The sequence below is a fragment of the Tupaia chinensis genome, unplaced genomic scaffold (assembly GCF_000334495.1).
Source record: "Tupaia chinensis unplaced genomic scaffold, TupChi_1.0 Scaffold139767_1, whole genome shotgun sequence".
Lineage (NCBI taxonomy): Eukaryota > Metazoa > Chordata > Mammalia > Scandentia > Tupaiidae > Tupaia > Tupaia belangeri.
The window spans coordinates 769,449-784,953 of record NW_006199647.1 but is presented as its reverse complement, the minus strand read 5'-3'; the positions used below and the strand labels follow the sequence as shown (position 1 = coordinate 784,953).

At 51.9% G+C, this 15,505-nt stretch overlaps 1 protein-coding gene across 1 annotated transcript in view; it reads left to right on the top strand.

The window, feature by feature from the left end:
* The window catches only part of LOC102488773 (collagen alpha-1(XXV) chain), a 307,254-nt gene that overhangs the window by 187,151 nt on the left and 104,598 nt on the right, over nucleotides 1-15,505 (top strand). Inside the window, exon 5 of the mRNA XM_027765823.1 lies at nucleotides 3,281-3,298. Coding sequence (XP_027621624.1) covers nucleotides 3,281-3,298 — 18 coding nt within the window. The remainder of the gene's footprint in view (nucleotides 1-3,280; nucleotides 3,299-15,505) is intronic.

The following is a 15,505-nucleotide window of genomic DNA, read 5'->3' as shown; positions in this document are numbered from 1 at the left end:
AACCATTCCCGTGCTTATTCTCTCTCTTTCTTTCTTAAATTTCAAAAAAGATATATCTACCAGGTTTGAGACTAAGCGTTTATTTTCCTCTAGAGTAGAATATGGTTGTTCCTTCCCTCCATTAAAATCACCAAGGATTAACTTAAAAAAAAGACAAATTGGAAGTCTCTTATCTAAGTAATATGTGACTGCAGCAGAGGTAAGCATTATTCATCTCTCTCCTGCAGGGGAACACAGCAGGGAGTATAAATTATGAATGATGCTTATTTCGGTCAGATGTGAAGGGGTCCTTGGAAGCAAAGCAGTTCACAGACACTGGGAGATTTTGCAGTCTTTGCAAAGCTGTGTTTAATGAATACGCGTAATCTAAAAGCTTTATTTCTTCCACTGCTTTTCTCTCCAGTAAATCATCTGCACACGCATTAGTTTCTGTAAATTAGCAGACACTTTTTATCTAAGTTCGGAGGAGCTGAGTCAGTTGTAGGTGTTGCATAGATAGCCTACTTTAAATGGCCGGGCTGTGTTTATAGGCCATCACTTACAGGATAATTTGACATAATGCTTTCACGTTAATCAGAAATAGAGGCTTCATCAAACTGGAGAGTGATTTTTTCCCCAGGACAGAACTCTGAGGCTCCTGTTTGGGGCACCTGTGTGTTGGGGGGATCCCTGCATCCTTTCTGGAACCTCCACAGGTTCGGCTACCTTCGTCCCGTCTCTGTTATGTCAGCAGGATCCACTGAGCAGGGGCTTCCTCTCTGCACATAGTGGCTTACTCCACAGGAGACAGAGACCAAGGAAAGCCATCTGGGATAGTGCATTGGGTACACTCCTACCTTCTGGCTTCGTTTTTATGCATTGTCTTGTATGTTCAGTGCATGGAGCTCGATGTTATGGAATATAACAGAATAAAACACGATAGTGAGGAACATTAGCACATCCATCACCTTCCGTCGTTTGCCTCCTCCTCCTGTGTGTGTGACAAGCAGCTAAAACCCACTCACTTAGCAGGAATCTCAGATGTGTTGCAGTTGTGTTGTCTGGGGTCCTCTGGTGCACATAGGTCTAGGCCCGTCCATCCCGCGAGTCTGAAACTTTGTATCCTCTGACCGCACATTTCTGCCCACCCTTGCCCCTGGTGACCACTGTTCTATTGTCTGTGTCACTATATGTGACCTTTTTAGATTGCACACGTAAGTGAGAACATGCAATGCTTTTCTTTCCATATCTGGCTACTTCATTTAACCAGGATCATTTATGCTGTGCAAATGGCAGTATCACCTTTGAAAGGCCAGATGGTGTTCTGTTGTGTGTGTACGTGTGTGTACAATGTACATGTGTTTGTGTATGTATTTATATGTAACCTGTGTGTTATTGATCCATTTGTTCGTTGGTGGGCACTTGGGTTGCTTCCATACCCTGCCTGTGCAGTGAACGTGGGGATTCAGGTGTCTGTATGCGGAGGTGCCTGTCTCCTTTGGTTCCATGCTCAGAAGAGGGTCTGCTGAGTGATACTGCATCCTGCTTACATTTCTTTAGAAACCTCCTGGCTCTTTTCCACAATGGCTGTGCCAGTCTGTCCTCACCAGCAGTGTATAGGGTTCCCTGTCCTCTGCATCTTTGCCAACATTTCTATCTTTTCACTTTATTTTTTTTAGAGATATTTTTGCTATAGGGGCATGTGCTTGCTAGAGAGACAGAGTGTAGAAAGCGAGAAATCACCCCCAGTGGGGATGGCCACGCTGCAGTTCCTTCTCCTCCATTCTCCTCTAGGGATCTTGGGCATGCACGCACACGCGCCTGGTGTGAGTTTAATCCATGGGGTCTGGGACTCGAACCATGGTCGACTACATCGGAGTCCAGCGACATAGCCATTATGCCAACTGCTTGTCCCAATCCTGGCTTTTCTAACTACAGACTGTGTTAGCTTTAATATACTCCTCTGAGCCTTGGCTTCTCCGTTTGAAAAACGCAGGGCCATTACGGGTGGAATAGCAGGTACCCCAGAGGGCCTGGTGCGGAGCGAGGCATTGGGGATGCCACTCTCTTTCACTCTCCCTGCCGGCAGAGAGGGCAGGAGGGGGCACCTGCATCTGCAGTCTTGGTGTGGCCTCTTCTTGGCTTGACCAGATAAACCCTTGCCAACCACAATCATAGGCAGAGCTCTGGAACGCCACCTGCTCTGTCCCCATGAGCTGGGAGGAAATGCCATGCCTGCAGAGGGGCCAGTGAGAGATCTCCGTCTTCTCTGGGGGTTGCTTCAGCTCGCCCTTTCCAGAATGACACTGGTACAGAGCAGAAACGGACCCGATTGCCCTTCACTCACTCGCTCGTTCCATTGGAGAGAGCCCACCCCACAGGGACCCCCTGCCGAGCCCCCGCACCCCACCTCCCCTGCGCCCGATCACAGGCCCGGCCTGTACAGGGAGGCCTCGGGGCAAACCTGGGACCTTCCCATGGGGCTCTATGCTCGTCCTGACCCCTGCCGGCCTATTTCTTCGTCTCTTACGATTCTCTGACCCGGTGGGAACGTTTTCTTTCATTTTGCCTGACATAAAGCCCAGTTGGAGATTCAGAGAAGGTGATGTGTAATCAATATGCTTATTTATAGGTGACTTTTCTGTATTTTGGTAGAAGCACTTAGTTATGCTGCTTTGAAATTTTTATTGTCTTTCAAGTGTCAAAAGCGTGACATGTGAAATGAATCAGGCTGGGCAGAGGCCACATGGCCTATGACAGCACGAGGGGTGACAGTGCACTTGATGGCCCAGGACCCCTCCCTCCCTTTCGAAAAAGCCCTTAGTTTTGATTGGCAGAGTGGGGTAGGTCGCGACAGCTGACCTGAAATGTCCTTAAGACAGCAACAAATGCAGACTCGGGACTTCGAACTCCTCACAGCACCTGCCTGTCTTGCAGTTCTGTGTCGCCTTTGAATATGTAGCTCAGTAATAGCCTTGCTAGAACCTTCTCCCTTCACCTGGTCCACTCACCTGCGTCATGTGAGATGGAGGGCCCTCTTCACCCTCTCGTTCCCCAGGTGGATTCTGGAGCGTGCTGAAGTCCTTGAGTCATTTTGGAGTTCCACGGGGTAGACCAGAATAGCAGGATTTCAGATAAATTGCATAGAATAGATATCTTAAGGTGCGGTAAGATTTTTGAAGCACAGAATGAATTCGTCAGTAGTTAGGTATTACCTTCAGAATTGGGTTTAAGTATTGGTAATGGAAATGCTCACTTAAGATGACAATTCTGTAATTCTTTTTCTTCTTTTCAATTTCAGGGTCAGCCTGGTCCTCAGGTAAGTGAAGTCTTTTCTAACAAGTTAATTCCGATGTAAGATTTTCCCAGTGTAGAGATGTTTTTCTGCAACTTTTTCAAAGCAGTCCCAATGCTCTGAGCCGGTACTCCTGTGAACACGGGAGTGAAGCCTCGGGCTTGCAGGGTGCAAGCTGTGGGTTGCCGGGCGGGGGCCGTGTAACGTGCCCTGTCACAGGATGCGGGACTCCTCACAGGTGCGAACCAGGCCGCAGGGCTCAGTGTGAGGCAGGGTCCGTGGGGACGCCGGGTCTGCGCGAGGTGCCCAACCACGTGCCCGAGGTGCTATGTGAAATGCACGTGGCTCTGCCTTCCCGGTGAGCTCTCGGCTGCTTTTGCCTCGTTAGAGACAGCGAGTTTGCTGGACGGTCTCCGCATAACCAAGTGCTGAGACAGATTTCAGCCAAGCACGAGTGCAGGCACAGACAACCTTTTAGCCAGATCTTCGTGGGGACGTGCACGGCCGAGGCTGGCGGGCGGCGGGCGGCGGGTGGCGGAGGCGCTGGGCTCCCGCACGGCCAAGCGTGGAGTCCTGTACCTGGCAACTTGGTTCCCTCAGTCTCTCACTGTTAAAATAAAACAAATGAATAAATAAGTAAAATGAATAATTCTTTAGAAAAGGAAAGGAAAGGAAAGGAAAGAAAGAGAGAGAAAGAGAGAGAAAGAAAGAAAGAAAGAAAGAAAGAAAGAGAGAGAGAGAGAGAGAGAGAGAGAGAAAGAAAGAAACTGTTTTCGGAAGCCAAGGGCCACACGACAGCTCCGCTCCGCACCGGGTCCAGTGACAGTCCGTGGGGGACGGGCAGAAGGAGATGCCCCCGCTCCACCTTCAGGACTGGGAGACCCTGACCGACCCCCCATCCCCCATGACCGCTGCCATTTCCGCCCTGGACTCTCATAAACCAGCCGTTGTCCTGAGGCCCCCGCAGTCGGTCCGGGCGGGGGCGAGCTCGTGTGCGGATCCCCACGCTCGCCCGCAGGCTTGGCACTTGCAGTTTTAAGACCATGCTAAGCTCTGAGCAGCTCGACCTTGAATTAACTGGTCTTGCTATCTGAGAAGACCTCATTATTCATGACTTTCCTACCCCAAATGGCTCAAGGTAGTCCCGGGACAGATGACCTGGCCCGTCTTGGAGGCCACGTGGGGGCCTCGGGCCCTGCACCAACGGCAGTGCAGGAGTCCTGCAGGTAAAGCCGAGAGCGGGAAACCCAGGCCCAGGCACGAGTTCGGGGAGTTGGGAAGCAGGCAGAGACAGCTCAGAGTGCACATTCCATAAGGCGGCTGACCAACGCGCGGCCTAATAAATCCGGGGAGGCTGCCGGGGTCAGGGAACAGAGGGAGGACCCTGCACAGGCAGCAGGGAGCGGCCCACCACGGGGCCGCGTGTGCACTCGGGCACCGTCGTGTGAGTCCTCGGGGTCTGCCTCCCCACTGCGCTCGACAGTGCGCAGCCCCGGGAGGTGGCCTGGGATTCCAAAGTGGCCATCTGTCTGCCGCTGTCCGTTTTGGCGGCCGTGCGTGTACGGACAGCACAGGTGACCAGCAGCGCAGGAGTCTCCCCGGGATCGCGGCTGAGGAAGAGGGGTGTTTTCGGGAAGGACAGGTTGGTGTGTCTTCCGTAGGACGGACGGTGAGCACAGAGCTTCTGCCCTGCCTTCCCTGACTCGCTCGGCCCACTTCGTTCCTTTCCAAAGGAATTGACCTTTTGAGGTTTAAGTCCAGCGGTTCTCGGTGTGGGTTTCGGGGGCACTTGATGACGGTTAGCTTCCACTGGGGCACTCACACCGGACAGCCGAGTTCTAGACTCCTCACCCCTGTTTTCTGTTGTCCCACCCCCTGTCCACCCCTGCTCTGCTCTTGAGTGGTTCCTTTCCCAAGAAAAGTGTACCTTATTGGCTTTTACCTCAGAGAAATAGAAAAAGCTAATATTTTAAGAAAAAAGTGGATCCATTAAGTCACAATAAGAAGAAGGAAAAAGTTCATCTCTCTAAAATCTGACACTGACCCAGGTGCCGTGGGTAGGAGGTGGCGCCCCCTCGTGCTAAACTGGAGTCCTGTGGGAGGCCCCAAGTCTGGGTCTCAGGCCCACCTGAGCACGTCGGACATGCCCAGGGTTCTGGTGGCTAGAAGCCGGGGGAGGGGGGTGTCACGGAGTGGTGAGACCCTGTCAGAATCTCTGTCTCGCTCTCATATGAAAGAAGTAAATTAATACACTTAAAGATACAGGAGCTGAGAAATATCTCACGCAGGGGACGTGGGTGCTGGTGTGCAGAGCAGAGCCTCTGGGCCTATCAGCGATTCTTACACTGACGCCCGTCTGCGAGTCTGTGGTTCCCTGAGCAAATCCATACGCACACGTTAAATCTATTAACGCAGCTCTACAAACTCCAGGGCATAAGAAAGCAATGAAGGGCCAACCCATGGCCTGGTGGTTAAGGTGGCGGGATCCCACATGGCTGACTCTGTGGTTTGAGTTTCAGACCCAGCAGCTGCAGAAACACACCAGGTGCATACGTGTGTAAGCCCAAAGTCCCAACTGGAGGCTGGAGAAGGGGTCGCAGAGTGGCCACCCCCTCTGGGTCTCTCTCACTTTCTCACTTTCCCTCCCCTCTGTCTGCCGCTGTCCGTTTTGGCGGCCGTGCGTGTACGGACAGCACAGGTGACCAGCAGCGCAGGAGTCTCCCCGGGATCGCGGCTGAGGAAGAGGGGTGTTTTCGGGAAGGACAGGTTGGTGTGTCTTCCGTAGGACGGACGGTGAGCACAGAGCTTCTGCCCTGCCTTCCCTGACTCGCTCGGCCCACTTCGTTCCTTTCCAAAGGAATTGACCTTTTGAGGTTTAAGTCCAGCGGTTCTCGGTGTGGGTTTCGGGGGCACTTGATGACGGTTAGCTTCCACTGGGGCACTCACACCGGACAGCCGAGTTCTAGACTCCTCACCCCTGTTTTCTGTTGTCCCACCCCCTGTCCACCCCTGCTCTGCTCTTGAGTGGTTCCTTTCCCAAGAAAAGTGTACCTTATTGGCTTTTACCTCAGAGAAATAGAAAAAGCTAATATTTTAAGAAAAAAGTGGATCCATTAAGTCACAATAAGAAGAAGGAAAAAGTTCATCTCTCTAAAATCTGACACTGACCCAGGTGCCGTGGGTAGGAGGTGGCGCCCCCTCGTGCTAAACTGGAGTCCTGTGGGAGGCCCCAAGTCTGGGTCTCAGGCCCACCTGAGCACGTCGGACATGCCCAGGGTTCTGGTGGCTAGAAGCCGGGGGAGGGGGGTGTCACGGAGTGGTGAGACCCTGTCAGAATCTCTGTCTCGCTCTCATATGAAAGAAGTAAATTAATACACTTAAAGATACAGGAGCTGAGAAATATCTCACGCAGGGGACGTGGGTGCTGGTGTGCAGAGCAGAGCCTCTGGGCCTATCAGCGATTCTTACACTGACGCCCGTCTGCGAGTCTGTGGTTCCCTGAGCAAATCCATACGCACACGTTAAATCTATTAACGCAGCTCTACAAACTCCAGGGCATAAGAAAGCAATGAAGGGCCAACCCATGGCCTGGTGGTTAAGGTGGCGGGATCCCACATGGCTGACTCTGTGGTTTGAGTTTCAGACCCAGCAGCTGCAGAAACACACCAGGTGCATACGTGTGTAAGCCCAAAGTCCCAACTGGAGGCTGGAGAAGGGGTCGCAGAGTGGCCACCCCCTCTGGGTCTCTCTCACTTTCTCACTTTCCCTCTCTCTCCCTCCCCACCTCTGTCTGGCCAATGAATGTGCCCTATAGCAAATTTACCTAATAATAAGAAAAACAACATCAATATACACTTAAAACCCAAATTAGGGACTCCTTACAGGGTTTTAACTGGTGGAAAGTCTCCTCTTGAGCAGTTCTGCTCTGTTACCTCTCGCTGAAAACGGTCTTACTCGCCTAGGATGTCTCCACGGTGCTGGGGGCTTGGCTTCTGAGGTCGGCGTTTCATTTCTTACTCCTCCTCTTTTTCCTTCTTTTTTCCTTCTTACTGGGACTTCGTGGATCCACTTTTTCCTTAAAACACTGGCTTTTTATATTTCTCTGGTTGGAGATTCTGAGCTGGCCTCCATGCCTCATTCTTGTTTTCTCCGTGAGAGGGAGTGTAGCTCGTGTTAGCCAGGGCAAGGGCGGTGAGCACATGAACATCCTGGCCTTCCTCTCTGCCTCTCTCCTCATGCCCTCCGCAGCTAGCTCAGGGAGGGAAAAGAAGACGTTTGGGAGCATCTACCCTCCTCTGCTCCAGCTCCCCTTTAACCAGTCCCCCAGTTTCCCACCCCTTCCTTCACCCACTGCCCACCTCAGAGCGTCTCTGTGCTTCCCTGAACGGAGGGTATTGTGAGGTTTGCGTTCCCAGACCCCAGGCTTCAATTTTCAATGTCTTTTTTTATTAAGATACTACTACCAACAGTGATTTGTTTCTGTTGTACATACATTTTTGTTTGGGGGATATTAGGAATAAGCTTTTGTGAATCGGACTGAGAAAACGAGCTGTATTTAAATGATCATTCCTACGGTGAGATGTGATCAAGTTTCCAAACAACTAACTGCCCGAAAGTCATAAACGTCCGAGCTGGGGACTTGCACATCCTTTAACGTTGATTGAAAGATGTGGACAGAATTCCGTGAGTAGCAGCTTGTTGCTTACGTGCAAATGCTGTGCAGGCCGGGCCTGCTGCATCGTCGTGTTCCTCACGGCGTCGCGCTGTGTGCAACTCGCCATGGCGGCGGCCGGCTAGCCTGCTGCTGTGCTGCGTGTTCTCTCATAAGGAGCTTCCAGACTAAGTTCTCTTCTGCAGGTGGACGGCGAAGGGGGATGCATCTCATTCAGGGGGTTCTCCTGGTCATCTTCCCAGAGCTGAACTCGGCGTGGGTGGGTTCTGCTTAGACCGTTAGAAGGTGATGACAGAGCCTGGAAAGCTGAAGGCCGTGCCCCTGCCCCTGCCGTAATCGGCCTGAGACTGAACGGGAGAGGCGACCGTAGGGAGGAGAGCGGAGCCTTTGCATTTGCCTGAATGGGTGACAAAATGGTTCTTGACAAGGGAATGAGATGGTGAAAGGGTGTTAGGAAGTAAGAGAAGGCAGCTCTAGCAGCTGTGGCTATGCCTGAAAAACTAAAAGTAGGGAAATGAACCAAGAGCATGTCACTGCAAATTTACCAAATCACGGGAAATAACATTCTCGGAGAGGAAGAGGTGAGATCGCGTAAAAAATGTCAGAGTGACCTGAGAAAAAGGGGCGAAAAAAGGAAAAATAGCAAGTGACAACAGACGATTGTAAGGCAGAAAGGAGGAGATGAGAACAAGGGAGACGGGCACCTGTCACACTGAAGGAGTGAAACGTTCTAGGAAGGAGCGGTTACGTCGACCTGTTGAAGGTAATGCTGATTTGCTCATTGGTTCACATGAACGCAATTTGATTCGGTCACTCCACTGTGTGTATGTAGCCCTACTACAGACAAGGCACGATGGGGCTGGCAAGTTGCTGTGAACGAGACAAGCTCACTCTCTCTCCTTCTGATAGTTCTTTTTTATTTTTAGCATTATTGTCATTGGAAAGTCATCACTCATCTTTGCAGAGAAAAACTCATCATGACTTTTCCAGTGACCCATGTATGTGCTTTTAATATATAAGTGTATTGAAGATGTATAAATTATATGTACTATTTTTTTCTTTTTTTGGAGAGGTTTTTGCTATAAGGTTGCATGCGCTCACCAGAAAGACAGAGAGAGACAGAGACAGAAAGTGAGAAATCACCCCCCTGGGGGATGGCCATGCCACAATCCCTTCTCCTCCATTCTCATCTCGGGATCTTGGGCACGCACATATGCACACGTGCCCAGCAGGAGTTTAAGTCACCGGGTCCGGGACTCAAACCTCAGTCGTCTACATGGGAGTCCAGTGACATAGCCATTATGCCAACTGCTGGTCCCTGAATTATGTATACTTTCCATATTTAATTGACAAAGGTCGACTATGCTGAAGGTGCACAGTGTGATTTTATACACATACAGGCTATAGCCATGCCCACGATCCATTCAGTTCAGACAGCCCTGAGCGCACGTGCTGCCCAGACCCGCAGAACACCATCTGACCGCCGGCAGCCGGCTCCTTACCAACATCTTACCACGTGCCGTCTCCTGCTCAAGTCTGTGCACCTGACCGACTCTCAGAGGCCGGGTGTAGACGAGACCGCTCGCTGCTTGTCTTCCCGCCCTGGTCTGTTCTACTGCACTCACTTGCAAGTTCAGCCATGCCCAAATGTGGCCGCTGCCTCCTTGTTCATGCTGGACCGCGTTCCGTTGCGTGATGTGTAGGTGGCATGGTCTCGGTACCGTCCACCCGTCCGTGGACACGCACGTTGAGTCCACGCCGTGATGGGCGTGTCTCGCGCTGCGGACTCGGGAGTGCGGGCACCTCTTCAGTATACGGTTTCATTTCCCGAGGGCATGTCCCCGCGGTGGGGTGCTCCTTCCTCGGGTAGTCCACTTGTTCGAGGAACCTCCATGTTCTTTTCCATAATGACTGCGCTGGTTTACGTCCCAGACGAACCTTTTTGTCACGCTTCTGATTTTGTCACTCTTCGGACCCCAGCCCTTTGAGTCTCGGCGTTTGCCGCCAGAGCGTGCTGAGTCTGGTCCTCCGGGCCACTCGCCTCTCTGGCTTCGCCCTGCGGGTACAGCTCCCCCTCGGTTCCCATCACTGTTCCTGCCGGGCTCTGTGCATCACCCAAACCAACTCAGAGCTCGGAGTCTTCTCATTTTTTCCTTCATTTTGCCTTTTCTTAGAATAGTCTTTCCTCCTAGCTTTCGGGCACACCCAGTTTCCCCCCCTCCAGAAATGATCGCCCATCGTAACTGTGTATCTCGCCGCCATGCCTCGTCGCCCTAACTACCTGAATGCAGTCTCTGCCCTGGTCTGACCCCCAGACCCTTATCGTCCGGTTTCACGTGGCTTTACACTTGAAGTACAGGGCCGCAGACTTCCAAGTCACATCCTGCCTAGTCCCGGCTCGGACTGCAGACGGGGCAAGTGAGTCAGGCTCCGAGCCTGGGTTCCCGTCGGTGCAGCAGGGATCATAGCGCCCTCTGCGACTGCCACAGGCCTGGGACTAACGGGATGTGGGCGTGGGTCCAGCGGCAGAGCTCGGAGGACGCGCTTCCCTTGGCCCCCTCTCGCAGCACACTGCGGCTGTTGCCCACAGTCGGACAAGCTTCGTGGGCCGGGGCTCCTGTCCAGCTCGTCTTCCCAACAGCAGGAAGCCCAGCTCCTTGGACAGAACAGCGTTTCTACGATGCTGAGCTGTGAGAGGCAGGTCCTCCAGGGGAGAAGGAAGCCGAAGGAGCGAGACGAGCCCTTTCAAACCCAAAATGCCCTGGTCAGTCATCCCAGGTACCGGGAAGAATGCCCTTTCAGTCAGGTCTCAGTTCTCTAAGCGCTGAGATTTTGTTTCCACGTGATGGGAAGTTTGGATACTTCCGTTTCCTTCATGACAGTAGTTTATTTACATTGCTATATTAGCTTTGATGAAATACACGGACTATTATTAACCCAGGGCCATACTTACCATATATTGTCTTCTTTTGTATCAGTTTATTTGTAGGGTTCAAAACTTGGCTTGAATTGTTAACAATCAAGACTGTTCTAGAAAGCAGGTCATGGCGGTTGTGTTTAATATCATATTTCTCAAACGTTGCTAGCTCCCGCCGATGAATAACTGAATACGAATTGTGGAAACTAGTGGTTTCTGTGAACCTTCTCAGGCTTCTGTCCCATAGTCTTTACAAAGAAGCTCAGCCTTCTCTTTAGCCCAGGTAGCCAGCGGTGTCTTCACTGGCAGACGGTGAACTGTGGGGCCATGGTGCTGGGGACAGCCCCTTCCATGCCACGGCCATTTCTGTAGCACAGACACGTGTAGCTCCCGAGCCGTCCTGTCGCTTCCCTTTGTAGTTACGTGTGAGCATGAAGACACATGGTCCCCTCCGGAACTTGGAGGACTCACGTGGCCTGCACGCTGCCTTCGGGATCGCTCAGTGAGGCAGACATGCGAGAGGAGACCACCAGAGAGTCCCCGCAGACCACGGCCCAGCCCCGGGGTCGTGCAGCTCCTACTGGTACTGTTTTCAGATACACTTGAGAGGAAGGGGGGTGTCCCTGCCTTCCCCTGTGTTGTTCTGGTGTCGCACCGCCATTGCACAATGGCTTACTAAAATTGCACAACTCGAGCTGTGTGTGCCTTTTGAGGAATTGCTCCTAAATAAAATCCTGTGACTGAGGGGCAGGACGTAACTTTCTACCCATGTGTTTTTAATTACGTGTTTAGTTCCTTCTAACCTAACACTTTGGCGATTCCCATATTTCACGTTTGTGTTCTAAGCCAGCCTGTTCCAGACCCTCAGAGCTGACTCAGGGCAGGGGAAGGACATAGCTGGACTCCCCCCAGCAAACGTGAAGAGCATGTGTCTGTGCACGCATGTACACACGTGTGTGTAGGATGAGAGTCTATATTTTGCTCGCTACACAATGAAACTGTCATATTACATCAGAAATAAATCCTGTTGTGAATAACTGTTGCTAGACTTGCAAAGTATTAGGTAGTGAGAAAAGTTATGATTTTCTGTTTTTCTATGCAAAAAAGCATCATGACTTCGCCGATGGCCTGATTCTGTTCTCCCCATTACCGGTATTTTATGGGTGGTTTTATGATAAAGAGAAGGATGGGAGTTTTCATGTCTTAGACTTTTTTGGTATTTTATTAAGTAAATGGTTAATACGATATGAAAGATTCCATGATATACTCTAAATGGCTTAGAACTTTCAGACTGTCCATAGTAGACAGTGTGTTCATTTTCCTGTCATTTCTAGCTCCTTATTGCTCCATGGTCCTTTCTATTACACGTATAGGGTCATCTCAAGGGTTACTTTTAGCTTAGAGTTCTTCCAAAGGGGAACTATCCGCCCGATGCTGGGTTTTCTCTCAGATACGTGCCTCTCAATTCTGCCTGAGTACAGGTGCGTAGCGCATACCGGTCCGTGAATAACTGGGCTAATGCTGCTTTACTGTGCACCGTGGAAGCTGCTACCACTCCCTGAGCTTGCTCATTTTTAGATCGCAATTTCTTTACGCCACTTGATACATAGAAAGTGCAGACTCCGGCCCAGCCTGGTGGTGGTCAGAGCCAACCGGCCAATGGTGGTGGACGCCACATGGCTGAACGTTGGTTCGGATCCCTGAATTGGCCTGAAAACACACAGGATGTGTGGAGTGCTCACAACCAGATTGGGGGGGGGCTGAAGTGCGACGAGGCCATGTCAGGGGTGCTGTTTCTCTCTCTAATGCACGTACGTGAGCTCTCTACCATGAATAAAATGAATAAGCTTAAAAATCTGGCAGTAGAAAGTGCACAATGAATTTTTGTACAATAAATGTATGTATTCTTTTCTTTTCTCCTTTTACTTTTTGCTATAGGGTATGTGCGCTCACCAGAAAGAGAGAGACAGAGAGACAGAAAGCGAGAAATCACCCCCCAGGGAGGATGGCCATGCCACAGTCCCTTCTCCTCCATTCTCCTCTTGGAATCCTGGGCATGCAAGCACACACGCCTGGCGTGAGTTTAAGCCACCGGGCCTGGGACTGAAACCGTGGTCAACTACACGGAGTCCAGCATCATAGCCATTGCGCCAACTGTTGGTTCTTGTTATGGATTCTTTTATTTGATCATTTTTATATCCTAACCAAAATTCCTTATAGGCTATGGATCTGCAGTCACATCAGCTGATACCATGTTTAGCATAGACAACATTTATGAGACAGTGTAGAAATTAAAACAGGAATACTAGCAGCCAGGCTGCAGCAGCTGATAGCACAGCGCACCCCCAGGAGAGGCCTGTGTGTCCGGGCCCTCCCTGTGCACTGGGCAGTGACATGTGCCCATGGTCCTGGGTGTGGCTGGGTGGCCATGGCCTGAGGACCCCGATGTGACCTCCTCTCTATCTGCCCTTCTCTCTCATGGAAAAAATAAATGAATAAACCTTTTTAAAAAATGGGCAGTGTTAGGGTCAGCAGGCAGCATGGTGGTTAAAGGCGCTGGATTCCCCACATGGCCAACCGCGGTTCGAGTCCCAGACGTGGTGGCTTGCTCCCCTGCTTTCCCTTCATCTCTTTCTGTCTCTCTGGTCACAGTAACATAATAATAATAACAGGATTGAATAAATAAGTAATCCTTAAAACAGTAGTGGTTTTAAATGGGCAGTGTTGTGAGACAGCAGCTAGAAAGACCGCCCCAGCTTCCTTCCGTGGCCACGCAGCACATGCTGGCCGAGCGGGCACCACGGCCCCGGGGCATTCTGCGCCTCCCAAGCCGAAGTTCGCCCTTACATACCAGAGTTTTGTCCCCCCCAAGTGAGAAATATACTCAGTGCTAATTATTGAAGGTCTCAGACCAGGCAGAATCTCTCAAAGTAGTTTGTTCAAGAAATGTTCTTCTTACAAGAAATTCACGGGAGCGGACTGAAGCGCAGGTGGGGCGTCCTGAGGAGACCCACACCACGTCGGTCACACTGTGCTTAGGAAGAGTTCACACCTCCCCTGAAAACTCGGACCTGGCAACCCGAGCTATGGAGTTCTTTGGAAACAGATAAATGCGGATTAAACAGATAAGCACAGACGTTTCTGAAGGAAAGGTTGCCCTGCCATACCCTCGGCACCGTCCTTCGCTCGGGCCGGGCCCTGCTGGTGCGAGCTGCCGTCCAGGTGGCGCCCTGGCCAGGCTGCCGCCTCCGCCCTGGGTCTCCGCCCTCGCCCTGGGAGGCCTCCTTAGCTAAGACTAAGGTTCCTCTGGGCCAGCACATCCCTGAATTAAGTCCGGCACTGTCCTCCGAGGACCAGCCAGTCTCAGCGCTGGCTCTGGTCATCTCAGGTGGACCTCACTATTCAGGAAAGGACGCGGTGGGGACAGTAGGCGGGTGCTGGGAGCCACAGCTGGGCTTGGAGGGAGGAGCAGCTGGACCCGGAAGGGAGCGCACCCCCGAGGGAGGGTGTAGAGGGACAGAGGTGGAGGTCGGGAGAGGGAGGCTTAGTTACCAAGAGCGGGAGAGGAAAAGGGCAGGGGAGGAGGAGGCCCGGAATGCACTGGCGGAGTGGAGAAGACCCGCAGGGCTGAGGGAGGGGTGGTCAGCGGTGCCACCCGCTGTCCCTGGGCTTGCAGGCAGCTCAGGTAGCAGCTCCGGCACGCTGGTGGCAGCCAGCCATAGCTGGGCTTTGGGAGCAAATAGTGCTGAAACTGTGGGGAGCCTGAGAACGTGCTCCTCTTCCTAAAGCTTCCAAGTCCCCAAGGGGGAAGACAGGTGCCAAAGACACCTGCCCGTGGCTGAGAGGGAGAAAGCAAACCTCTCATCAGACAGAGTCCATCTCTCCAGGAGACCGCGAAGGCATGTGGGTGTGGATTGTCAGCCTCAGCTCCCCTGAATAATGCCATGCACACAGGGGGTGCTGCAGGCCCCTTGGCAGCACCGGGTCCTCACAGCCGCTGGGGAGGCCAAGGGCACACGGGCCCTGCTACTGGCAGCCGGCTGGGGTGTGTGTGGACGTTGCCCACGTGAGAGGCGCGGGCCCACACACATGAGGAGGAGGACGGAGAGGGAGGGGAGGAACACTGACCGGGGACCGTGCCTTTTCAAATAACTCCCGCCCTGTCTTCGTAAGCTGTAGGACATGGCGTCACGGTGTACACACGGATAGGAACAACGTGGCTGTGGTGAGGCTAATCAGCATGTCGGGCACCTACCATCGTTACCCACTCTTTGTTTCTGTTGCAAGTACACCTAAAATCTCCCCGTTCAGAAGAATCCCTTATACAGAACAATTTTATTAAACATAGATCTCGTGTACATTAAATCTCTAGATCTGTTCATCCTCCATGGTAGGTAGAAATTAATACTGTACTTTTTAGGAAACTGCAAATTCTTTTAAAATAAATTTTTAGGGACTAGCAGGTGGCACGATAGTTAAGGCACTGGACTCCCACGTGGCCCCACCACAGTTCGAGTCCCAGATCTGGAGGCTTGAAACAGGTGTGTTTGTGTGTGCCCCAAATCAGAAGAGGAGAATGGAGAATGAGGGATTGTGGCATGGCCATCCCCCCAGAGGGTGATTTCTCACTTTCCCTCTCTTT